General features: G+C 32.3%; 1 protein-coding gene across 1 annotated transcript in view; it reads left to right on the top strand.

Annotated features, from left to right (window-relative positions):
• The first annotated feature begins 1711 nt into the window (after positions 1–1711).
• The window catches only part of LOC108748493 (ATPase family AAA domain-containing protein 2-like), an 18058-nt gene continuing 6856 nt past the window's right edge, over positions 1712–12913 (top strand). The window contains exons 1-16 of the mRNA XM_018486705.1: positions 1712–2064; positions 2493–2718; positions 3201–3498; positions 3575–3752; positions 3846–3912; positions 4023–4272; positions 5842–6056; positions 6149–6441; positions 6709–7026; positions 7118–7299; positions 7417–7603; positions 7847–8325; positions 8399–8584; positions 8783–8818; positions 9052–9659; positions 10038–10104. Coding sequence (XP_018342207.1) covers positions 2059–2064; positions 2493–2718; positions 3201–3498; positions 3575–3752; positions 3846–3912; positions 4023–4272; positions 5842–6056; positions 6149–6441; positions 6709–7026; positions 7118–7299; positions 7417–7603; positions 7847–8325; positions 8399–8584; positions 8783–8818; positions 9052–9659; positions 10038–10104 — 3596 coding nt within the window. The 5' untranslated portion in view covers positions 1712–2058. The remainder of the gene's footprint in view (positions 2065–2492; positions 2719–3200; positions 3499–3574; positions 3753–3845; positions 3913–4022; positions 4273–5841; positions 6057–6148; positions 6442–6708; positions 7027–7117; positions 7300–7416; positions 7604–7846; positions 8326–8398; positions 8585–8782; positions 8819–9051; positions 9660–10037; positions 10105–12913) is intronic.

The following is a 12913-nucleotide window of genomic DNA, read 5'->3' as shown; positions in this document are numbered from 1 at the left end:
TATAAATGGACATGTTTTATATATAATTATATATAATTTTATATGTAAATTTATACATACTTATATATAAATACGTATTTTACAATAGTTATAAAGATGCTTCTGCTAAATGATTTATTATTGTTTTTTTGCGGCGCGTCATTTTTAATCTTTAATAATCTTTCTTCTCACACGTCAAAAAAACTTATAATTAATTCATGTAGACAAACGAATATATTATCATATATAATAGTTGCGTGTATCTTTTATTAATGATTTAATTTTGTTGATTAAATCAGCGTTTTGTTAACGAGTAATTAATTTAAAGTTGTTTCTGTTAAAATCATTTTAACGATTTTGGAAATTTTTGAAAGAGAGACGTATGTATACATACATCTCATAAAAGTGCGGTCACATAAAGTCTGTCCGCTCCAAAAATGTTTGCGCTTAAAAAAAGATAAATGTTTAATCTAGCTAGCAATCCAGCAAGAATAACTATGGACATACATTTGTCCGCGAATTTAGCTACCTCCACTATTGATACATTCCCTGTTGTTTCTCTTTATTCTTTGATATCAATTTTGATTGCATAACCTATTTTGACGCTGAAAACGAGCGTCGAGTGTCAGCATGAAAAAGCATCTTAAAATTTCAACCTATCAGAAACTATGTATTCCGGTGTAACCAGCATTTGATAAGTTGAAACACCGACGAGATATTATTAAAGATCGATATCCTTAAGGAAGTTCGCGTCCTTGTGAATATTGAAGTGACTAAGAATTAAAAACTGATAATATTGTACTAATTTTATGATTTATTAGTTTAGTATTTATGCATTTATAATTCAATAATACTCGATTTTTCTTTAAAACTGTGATTTCAGTGTTATCGTCAAAGTTTATCAACAGAGATTATCAACAGAGATGATAACTGCAGAAAAAGAAATTGTAATTTTTCTGCAATAAATAGAATATTATAGCTTTACAAGTATGCATATTTATTTGTGGAACATTTATGTAATAAAAATGAATTTAATAATATATGAGCCAAACATTTATGTTAATAATACAGCAAAGTTATATCAGTTGTTGGTAATGTCAGCGTCCTTCAATTACCTCCGAGCCCTTGGGCCCTTTTTATATCGCCGAAAATTTGTCCAGAATCGACGATGTTTAATAGCAGAGAGAAATCCGAAAGAGGACATGACAGCCCAAAACCTATAACCGCAAAATGCTGCACTACTACTTTCTGACAAAGTGTTCGATTCCGTAACTATTTTACACGCCTATCGACAGTTGTCAGTATCGTTACGCAGCTTTTTCACCATATAAAATATCTGCGCAACGACACCGATAACTCGGCTAAAAACAGGAATCGCGCCCCGGGGAATCAATTGTGTATCTTGAAATGAAAAATTACAAAAAAGTGTGCACATTTATTAGATGAATTTGTTCACTTTTGTTATTTTTGCCTCAGATTTCGAGATATACAATCGACTCTCTATTCTTTTGAGCTTTTTAGCTTCCTGCACGGTTCATCTTTTCTCTTTTTTTCTCCAACGTGAGAGAAAAGGAAGAAAGATGAACCATGTCAGAAGTTCAGCTAAAATGAACAGGCCTACGGAAGTATGCTCGTGCAATTACGCAAACTGGAAAGTGGAGTGCGCATGCTTGCGCATGTGCATATGTATTGTGTGTGCAATGCGTAAGTGTGTGTGTGTGTGTGTGTGTGTGTAGGTGTGCGTAGCTGTGTGTAGCATATGCATGATAGATGATACGGGTTTTGCAATTGAACTCGCTCCGGAATCGTGTCGTCTTGATCCTCTGATGCCGTTCGGTGGACATAATAACATCGGCCGCGTGATTCTACTTGACGCTAAACAAAGTAGCGAGGTTGATCCAGCATTGACTCGACGCTAAGGAGACGATCCGTGACCAGCTTGCTCGTGCTCTTCCATAGCTAGGACAGTGCAGAATAGTTCCCTGCGATTGTGAATGCAACTCGGTATTATCCCACGCATATGACGGACATCCGCGGTTTTAACGTTTTCCTCACTCATCGGCAACAAGACTTGGCCAGATGAAGGTAATCCGTGCTGGTTAAACGCGAAACAATATTATCACCAAAAATATAAAAGGAAAGAAAAAGAGAAAGAGAGAAGAGATTATGTTCGTACCATTCTGTTTGTTGTTTATTGTTGGAACAAGTTCTTCGCCTATTTTTTTGCTTAGGCGTGTCGCGAAGTGATTTAGTTAGATGAAATTATCATTCGGAGTTTTTGCGGCGATATGTTTGTTTTTGGGGGCGTATTAATGAAACCTATGTTGTACAATGTCTCCTAAAAATGAAGCTTAGGGCTATAGATAATTAAGAATGAAAGGTCTTCTGTTATTTTGAGTTTTTACAAAGAATTTTATATATAAATTCATTGCTTGTTGATTTCTATGCATATGTAAACATGTTTTTGTATATATATGTATGTCTGTATACATTGTAGTCAAATTATTTTATAGATAATGTTAGATGATGACGCTGCATTGGATTCAATGGATACCGAGGAAGAGATATTTTCTCGCAAACACAGCTTGGACTCAAATGTCAGACGACCTAAGAGCCTGCGCAAGCTGAGGTCGCATTCCGGTTCTAATTCCCATATAACTAGAAACAATCTAAGTGTACGTCGCAGTACACGTAATAGAATGCAGACTTATGATAATCTCAATACAAGCTGGATTCTGGGTACAATACATCAATTATATTTAACATATAGAATACTAGCTAATTATGATGGAAAATTCTTATATTTGCTGCCAGTATTGAAAATTTATAGTATAAGCTATACACTACAGATTTTCAACACTAATAGTGAATGAACTTTAGGTCGATTGGATTCATAGTTGGATCCAACATAGTTGGATCTTATATTCAAGACCGTTTTAAGTATAGTCTTAAGAAGTCACGAACCAATCAGAGGACTATATCAATGTCTTAAGACATTACTTAAGACAGTTTTGAAATAAGAAGCCACTATGAATACAGCCCTTTTACTTAACCTTTAACTACTAATGCTCTATACAGTTACAGTAATGTTGCATATATTTGGAACTAGATAATAAACTAGAAGATATAGTTTGAATAAGTAATATATATTTTAATTATTGTAAAATATTTTGATTTTTTTTTTATAATTGCATTTTTCAAGTGTTTATTAAAATTAACAGGAACGCAAACTTTGAAAGGATATCCTATGTTTCAACAACACCCTTCTTCCTCGGATAAAGAGATGGTAGATGAGGTCCCTGGTAGAAAACGCGATGTTCGAGACCGTATGCCGTTAAAATCTCGCGAAAATCATCCACCTAATAAAACTCCGACAAGACATCTTAGGGACAGAACAGAACATGATCGACAAAATAGTAGGGAACTTCGAACTAGAGTTGATCGTGATCTCAAAGAAAGAACTGAACCGGAAAAGGATAGCGAACAAACGAAACCAGCGAATGAGGAGAAAGACACGAGGCATGTAATTTAATATTGAACGTTTATATACATACTTAGTGAAATATAATATAATTAACGTAAACTGTTTTCTTAGAACAAGAAAGTCTGATAGCCCGAACAGATTTAGAGAAGGTCCTGTAACCAGATTATGCGGAAATGTAGTTGAGAAAACTGAGAAACCTAAAGTAGAGCAAGAGGAGGCGGACGATGTTAGCTCACGCGAAAGTGAAAAACCAGATAATAATGATAATGATAATTCAGAAAATGAAGATGTAAGCAAACTTCTCCATCTCATTTCCCTATCGTCAAATGTTAATCCGTAAAATTATCTTTTATTTACATCTTTTATTTACATTATTTTTTAGGGGTTTGAGGATATGTACACGCGCATTAAGAGGACAAGGCGCACGACTCAACGACAACTGCCAAGAGGTAAGTAGAAGATTCCGATTTGCCGGCGCTATAGCAATACGCACATATTTGTTTTCTTCCAAAATATAAATGATTTATTTATATATTTATACATTTATTTATATATGCAGTGGTGGATAGTGATCTAAGCGAATCTTCGGATTCTCCTGGGCCTAGGAAGTACAGTTTACGTCAAAAAAAGCCTACAGTAGATAGATTTCAAGCTAATGTAGAGCCAGTTAGGCGTTCTATTAGAGCCCTTAGAAGTGTTCTCAGCAATTCGATGAGAAGAAGGAAGCATAGAAGTAAGAGTACGAGTTCTGCTGATTCCAGTGACTCTGAGCCTCAACGTTATGACAAGAAGAAAGGCAAAAAAGCGAGGTATTATATCATTAAAAAAACGTTTGTTGAACAATGTATTTATTAACCCTTACAAAAAATACCATTTTTTATAGTATCCATTTAGTGTAAATGGAGGTCATTAATGTTCGGTGTTTTTTTAATAGATTAGTTTTAAAAAGTAGTTTAAAAATATTTAAAAATTCATGTAACTTCCTTAACTATTCTAAATGAAAGATTTATACATAATTTTACAAATCTATTTGTTTAAATATTTTATTTTTGTATAAATATGTAAACATAAATGCATGTATGCATTTATAGTAGTGATTTAGGTAGTGATATATCCAAAAATTTGTAAAAAAACTTTTGAAACAAATTAATGAAATCTAATAATTAGAAATGGAAATTAAAATTCATATTTCAATAAAAAAAAGATGCCAACAAATTTTTTTAATTTAAATTTCTAAGTTTGGGACATGAAATCTTATAATTTTTAAACTTATAAAACTAAGCGTTTGTAATAAAAAAATGATATTAGACTTTAACAAATTCATCTTTATTCAAAATCTATAATCTCATTTATTTTTATAAATAAAAAAAATATATGAATGTCAGCAAAAAATATACACTACAATTACGATAAGAAGAAAAACGATCAATTTATTCGCATTACATGCTCCAACATACTCCACATGCTTTTGCCATCGCTCCTATTCTAACAATTTTCTTTGGAGTGAGTAGGAACTATGATAGGAGATGTTGAAACATGTTAGAGCATGTGATACGAACAAACTTGGATATGTTTTATGGAATAATTCAGAATGGATTCCGATTGGAATTATTCAATTATTTCCTAAATTTCTATTGTATTTTTTAGGAAAAATGAAATAATTCCGATTTAAATAATGATCATGTAACTTTGTCCCTAGAGTGAAAACGTGAAAAGTAAAAATTTTTTGTATATAATATGTGTGCGTGCGTGCATGCGTGCTTGCGCGCGCGCGTGTGTGTCTCCATACATATACATACATAAAAATGTCATTCACTTTTCATATTTCCATTCCGAGGAAAAAGTTACATGATTCGCTACCCAGAATATATTCCGACTTGTTCCATGATAAGTGTCCTGATATATCAAATTTAAAAACTGCAAGTCAGTTTTGTTAATTCGAGAACGAAAAGGGCATAACACATCTCTTCTGTGGAGCGATTTTTGTTCTAAAATAAAAAAAAACATTTTTTTTTGTTTTATATATGTGTATGTATATACAATCAACAAACACGACAAAAATTATTTTACTGACTTGTACAAATAAGCGTTGCATATCGGGAGTAAATTTTGTCTGCACTCGATTTTAAATAATCACTGCTTAACTAAAAAATGACATACGCTGCCAGGCTGTTACGGGCACCTTTCTTTTCACATTTTTGTAGAAATAAAACGGTGCACCCGTTATATTCACTTATTTTTAAAATATTCATAATTTTAAAAATCCCCTGGATGCATGCGCGCGCGCGCGCGTGCGCACACACACACACACACGCGCAAAAGTGACCTCCATTTATACGCGCGTTGAAGGTTAATAAAAATATCAATTATTTTTACAGACAATCGGCCATACCACAAGGCGGTCCACCAGATCGAAAAGCTGACATAAATCCCATTACCTTAGATACTAACATTAGATTTAACGACGTTGGAGGTCTGGAAACCCACATTCACTGCCTTAAGGAGATGGTCATCTTTCCTATGATGTATCCAGACGTTTTTGAGAGATACGACGTTACCCCACCGAAGGGTGTTTTGTTCCATGGCCCGCCAGGTATATACATTAAATTAACAAACCTATCGTTTTAAAATCCAATGTAATGAAAATATATTTTAATTTTTGTTTAACTTGAACGTTTATTTTAGGGACTGGAAAGACACTAATAGCTAGAGCACTAGCAAATGAATGCAGTCAAGGCAACAAAAAGATGGCATTCTTTATGAGGAAAGGAGCAGACTGTCTGTCAAAGTGGGTTGGAGAATCAGAACGACAATTGAGATTATTGTTTGAACAGGCTCAACAAATGAAACCGTCCATAATATTTTTTGACGAAATAGATGGTCTGGCACCTGTTAGAAGTACCAAGCAAGATCAGATACATGCTAGTATCGTATCTACACTCTTGGCACTTATGGATGGTCTCAGTGATAGGGGACAGGTAATAAAAATGATGTTCTTCGATAGCACAAATTAAACTTGGACCTTTTCATAAAAATGCTAGTCCATATTGACCTTGGCTTTCTAATTGATTTAAATTTTTACAAGAAGTTATAAGCTTTTTGCCCATTTTTCATCTTGGAGAACTGGGCTTGTTTTAAAACTTATTCATTGTTGCTGAGCTCTCCGTTACCTCAGAAATTATATTAGAAGATTTATATGCTAGATATTTTTAAAATTTTTATCTTTTTCTTTTTAATTGTTAAAGGTTATAGTTATCGGTGCAACGAACAGAATTGATGCAATTGATCCAGCTTTACGAAGACCTGGCCGTTTTGATCGCGAACTCTTCTTTCCCTTACCGGCTATGAAAGAGAGATTAGAAATCTTGAAAATTCATGTTAGTAAATGGAAAAATCCGCCGTCTGATCAATTATTGGAGATACTGGCGGAAAAAGCAACTGGTTATTGTGGCTCAGACTTGAGAGCTTTGTGCACCGAGGCAGTATTGCAGGGACTACGGAGAACTTACCCACAAATTTATATGACAAATGACAGATTACTGCTGGATCCGGAGAGAGTTGAAGTACGTTTAGTATAAAAAGAGTAATAATCAATATATAATCAGAATTTTATTTTAAAAGTTGATATTAACTAACAGGTATATTAATTAACAGGTAAAGAAACGTGACTTTATGCAAGCAAACGCTATGCTCATTCCGTCATCACATAGAGTAGCTCCATGTGCAGGAAGAAAATTGCAACCTTTTATGGAACCGCTATTAGCATCTCCATTAGAAGAATTACTTAATTTAATAAGAGGAATATTTCCTCAAGGTGTAAATCCTGCAATGGCAAAGTAATTATTCTTTACATATACATTGTAACATTCCACATTATAATCATAAGTAATATTGTTAATCAAAATATGTTCTTGTAAATTGTTATCTATAATATCGTGATTTGTTTTTTATAGAATGAGAAATGCCAAAGGTATCCATCGCCCAAGATTATTGATTTCGGGTGGCAGTCTGTCTGAGGGTCAGGGACCTCATTTAGCTCAAGCATTGCTATATTGCATGGAACATCTACCAGTTCAGATTTTAGATGTCAGCACATTGTTTGCAGAAAGTGCCCGATCTCCTGAAGAAACTTGCGTGCAGGTTGTATAACTTGTTATATTAAATTTTTAAACTATGTATTTGTCTACAAGTTTCAAAGCTTTAATTTCACAATAATTAAAAATTATATTGATAAAAAATAATAATTTAATTCGAAATATAATAAATATCACACATAAATGAAAAATTAAAATATCTATTTATATGTGATGTTTATTATATCTCAAAGGAAAAGAGGTATTCCGATAGTTAAATAAATATTAATAATTGTATTAAATATTGTAGGTATTTAATGAAGCGGTTAGGAACGTACCGTCCATAATTTACATTCGATCGATTAATCAGTGGTGGCCTCTCGTGCCAGAAACAGTGAAAGCAGTTTTCCTGTGCCGTATCGCAGCACTAGATCCTTCCTTACCAATTTTAATTCTCGCAACGAGTGACGCAACGTATCAAGATCTTCCCGATCAACTAAAAAGCTTGTTCAGTGAATTACGCGGAGAGGTGTATTCCATGAAGACTCCTACCACCGAACAAAGAACGAAATTTTTCCGGCCCATCTTTGTTATTCAGTGTCTAAGACAGCCACAGATCAAAAACAACAAAGTAGAGGTTTTAGAAACACTGCCATTAGCGCCAGATCCGTTGCCAAAAAAACTAACAGAAGAAGAGAAGCAGATCATGTACGAGAAAGATGAAATATCTCTGAGAGAATTACGAATTTTTCTGAGAGAAATATGCGCTAAATTAGCGAGAAATCGACAGTAAGTTTGTATAAATTAGTTTCAGTTTTTTTCAGAGTATATTAGAAGAGTTTAATTGAATAATGTGTTTCAGATTTTTTATGTTTACAAAGCCGGTAGACACGGAAGAAGTACCGGACTACAATCTAATAATAAAGCAGCCTATGGATCTAGAAACAATGATGACCAAGATTGATATGAACTGCTATCTATGCGCCCGCGAATTTCTTGACGATATTGATCTCATATGTAGGAACGCTCTAGAATATAACCCAGACAGGTCAGTAACATTAGAATACAATCTTTTTAAAATTTCTCGCTAGTCAAGGAAAACAATCATACGAGTCTTTGTGCGAGAATTATCTCCATTACAGAAGCAGTTATTGATATTGTGCTATACTACACTTGAAGTTCTTCTCTAGCAATATATACTGTCTTTTTCTATACTGACATTTCATATTGTGTGTTTTCATGTCAGCTTACGTGATAGGCCCTCCCTCGGAATATTAAAGAGGTAGTTGAGCTTTTTGCTGTTTATCCGTAATGCTGTTATCGCTCCGTAGATAATAGTGGTTTTCAATTTAGAGCGCACCATAATCGTTGTTGTTTTGCTAGACACACCATTATGACTAATTCACCACGCATCATTGAAGACCACTCCCATTAGTCATCATGCTTTCTATCAATGGAATGCTAGAATGCTTTTTTTTTTATATGTTAATAACACATTACGTTCTTTTTCCACAGGGATCCTGCGGACAAATTAATAAGACATCGAGCGTGTTCTTTGCGTGATAACGCTTATGCTTTAATAAAAGCTGAATTGGACTCTGATTTCGAGGACAAGTGTCGCGAAATTTCGAAGAATCGTCGAATTTTAGAAAACAATTGTGATAATGATGAAAGCAAAAATTCCAAGCTGGAATCTACTTCCACGAACGAACGAGCAGACAAAAAGGAGTCTATAAATTCTAGTCATTCTCTTGTTGTGAACGGAAAGAAATTCGGTAGTTCGAGGAAGCGTAAAATACCCGCTTGGGCTCGCGGTTATGTAAAGAAGGTCCAAAAGAAGAGGAAGATTGCTTTCGAGGAAAGTGTTACTGAAACAGTTGCGAATAAATCAGCAAGCAATGAAACTACTACTAGTATTGATCTAGAAAAATTTCAAGAATTCGAAACTGAGGCGAATAACGTTTTGAACGGGCATATGGGATTGTTTGATAATACTGATTCAGAGAACGATTCGCAAAATGAAAATTCAAAGGGAAGTCAAAACTGCACTATGACAGATCGAATAGATAATCTTGATCAAATGGAAATATGCTTCATAGAGGAAGATAAGCCAATGGTGAATGGTGATTCGAGTTCGTCATCTCGACGCGAAAGCATGGACGAATTATCATTCGCCATCGAAAGCGATACTAGCCGGGATAAGATTGAAGAAAATGAGAAAATTATAGTTGATAGAAGCGAACTTGATAATGCATGGCATTTTACCGTTGAAATAACAAAAGATTTTTCTGTCGAGGTGTTATGCGATATTTATGTGCTACTAAGCAGATGCGTTGGGAAATATGCTCAGAAATATGATAGAAAATCACTGCCAAAGGTAAATACTTTGTATTAATTGTAAAATTATACTACAGAAACTAATAATGAAATAATAATAATGAAAATATTGGTTAATTTAACTAGATATAAATGTATGTGTTAACAAACATTGTTACTTTCAGGACTTGCTCAAGGAAGTGGAAAAGTTTACAGAGTACAAGTCACAACGTCAGTAGAATATAATACACAGGTATGAAAGAAAATGCATATTACTAACAAGACAAACGTATTACATTATTACGTCATTGTAACACCTTCAGCAACACATCGGAAGGTCTTTTTTTGTATATTTATACTGATCGTAAAGCTGGATATTATCATTGTTGTATCAAATGGAACTTTAGAATCCTATATTTCTTAGTTATTATACTGCCAATTTTTAGGTGAGTAACAGCATGTATCTGCAAAGCTATTGCATTTGTGTAAGATAAAAGGCAATTTTAGTTGATTATTAAGTTCCAGGTACATTAGATTGGATTTTGTACATATTTTAAAAATACTGTAAATGTCTAATCAAGTGATTATTTGATATTTCATACAAAAATAAGATAATATCACGAATCTTAATTAGATATATAGGAAAAAAGTTAAATTGCCGTTTTTTATTGCTGCCATTTATACATACCTTTTTTATAAAATTAATTTGATTTAAATTTAATAAATGGCTTCTGTAAAAATTTGATTTATTATTATTGGCTTGATAATGAAAATATTATCGTGTTTAAAGCTCCTGAGTAGTTACAGTTATATTGAATTGAGACGTCAGAAGCGAGAAGTGACACGTTAATTTTTATTGTTTCGTGCCATTTGTAAATAAAGACAATTTGGACAAAACGAAATGATGAGATTGTTTTAAAACAATAGTAAAAATAGACGAAAGCTATCCTTATTCCTCTCTGACAGTCAGTAAATAATTTTATAAAGTGATAAAAGGAATGTGAAAGTGAAAATAGTGTACGCATGCACATTGAATAAAAGTATTTAATGTAACTTTTATCATTTTTTTACAATTATTGTCTATCAGGGGGGATAAAAATAGCTTTCATCCATTTTTAAAATTATTTTAAAGCGATCTCATCATTTTGTCCAAATTGTCTTACGAATGGTATGTAACAAAAATTAATGTCATTTCTCGCATCTGATGTCACGATTTAACATGGTCGTGATGTCACAATTTAACTATTCAGGAGCCTTAAAACTTAGTATTTTTGAGATTACATCATTTTTATATATCATAATGGATGTGATAAAAATAATAAAACCAAATAAGATAAAAGTAGTAAATTGCTAACATTCTTGCATAATATTCCTTCAGAAAATATGAACTCTTATTTCTAAACGTTTGTTCGAAAGATTCCAGATTAAATATAGAAGATCCAATTAAAAACTTATCTGACAATATATAATATGTATAACGCAAGAAAGGATACAAGTTTTTAATTTAATCTTCAGTCACTTAATATATATACATACTTTATATGTATACAGACACATATACACATTTTGCAAAATATATATTTTTCTTTCAAGTAATTACAATATATTAATCATATAGGATGAAGAAAAAATACTGGAACCACGAAATATCTCGAAAAATATAAGTTTTATGCAAAACTGTTTTAGATAAAAGTTGTAAGGTTTAAAAAGTTTATCTACCGGTCTTATCAGTTTAATCTTGGGTGGCATCGCCAAAGTTAAGTCAAAGTCACATTGATTTCTTTAAATGGAAATCTATTTAAACCTGATCTGATCTTAAAGACGCCATCTGAAGTCAAATTGACAAGATTGGTAGATAGATCTTTTCAAATCCAACTTTTACCTGAAATAATTTTCTATAAAACTTATATTTTTCGACATATTTCGGTATCCCTGTATTTTTTCCTCGCTCTGTATAAGAGATATATAGAAAACACAAGAATTGGTACATTGTGTACTTAACAATTTTAATTTAATTCAATCTTTATTAAGCAAAGATATTAATATGACACGATGATTGTTCGCAATTTTGAGCGGTTTTTTTTATATTGTCACACGAATTTTTTCATTTTATTAAATTGCTAACTATTTAAAATTATTTATTTCTAATAAAAATTTACATCGTAAAGAAAATTAAAACATGAAACGTGTTTTTCTTTACATTTATTATATACATATACTCTCTAAATCTTTTGGAGTGAAATCTCACTCCAAAAAGTTGAAAATTGAGCCAGTCTTGAAAAAAAAAGAGAGAAAATATAATATTTTTACTCTTGGAGTGGCAGATTTTCACTCTTTAGGAGTGAGATAAAAGAATTTCACTTTTTTAGAATAAAAGTCACTCCAAGGAATGAAGTCTCACTCCAAGAAAAAGAGTGAGATCTCCTTCCTTTGGAGTGAATCTCGCTTTAAAAGAAATCTTACTCAAAAAAAGTGAAAATCTGCCGGTTTTGTCCAAGAGTAAAAAAAATTCATTCATTGATTGTGGTTTTTTCTTTATCGTATCGTGTATCAAAATATACCTCGTATTACAGAATGTATCAATTCAAATTACTATTTATAGTATAAAATGATACACTTGACGTATAAAAACGATCAAAGCTTATTATCTCAAGAGAAAAAATTCATATATATAAAGTGTTTTAATTTTATATAAAATATTAAATTTTTTAATATTAAATCATAAAAATTATATTCGATGTCTAAATAAATATGAGATAATGAACATATATCTATATATGTAACAATATTGTTCATCAAAACTATTATATCTTTCTAACTGAATAATTGCTTCAGTTAAATGTGATCTTTTTCTTATGTGATGGTAACTTTTGATCTATCCTTTTCAGTTCATATGAAATAACTTAAGGTGTATTCGAAATGTGACTAGTAATCTGCAATTTAAATAGACCAAAGTTGTAAAAAGGATAAGGTTTTACTCGTTGAAGATGGAAACAGGGCACTTAATATACACACACACTATTATAAATATGAAATACCTCGATAAAAAAAAAATATATAT

This window comes from Trachymyrmex septentrionalis, unplaced genomic scaffold (genome assembly GCF_001594115.1).
Source record: "Trachymyrmex septentrionalis isolate Tsep2-gDNA-1 unplaced genomic scaffold, Tsep1.0 scaffold223, whole genome shotgun sequence".
In the NCBI taxonomy this organism is placed as follows: domain Eukaryota; kingdom Metazoa; phylum Arthropoda; class Insecta; order Hymenoptera; family Formicidae; genus Trachymyrmex; species Trachymyrmex septentrionalis.
This window is presented reverse-complemented; position numbering and strand designations above follow the sequence as displayed.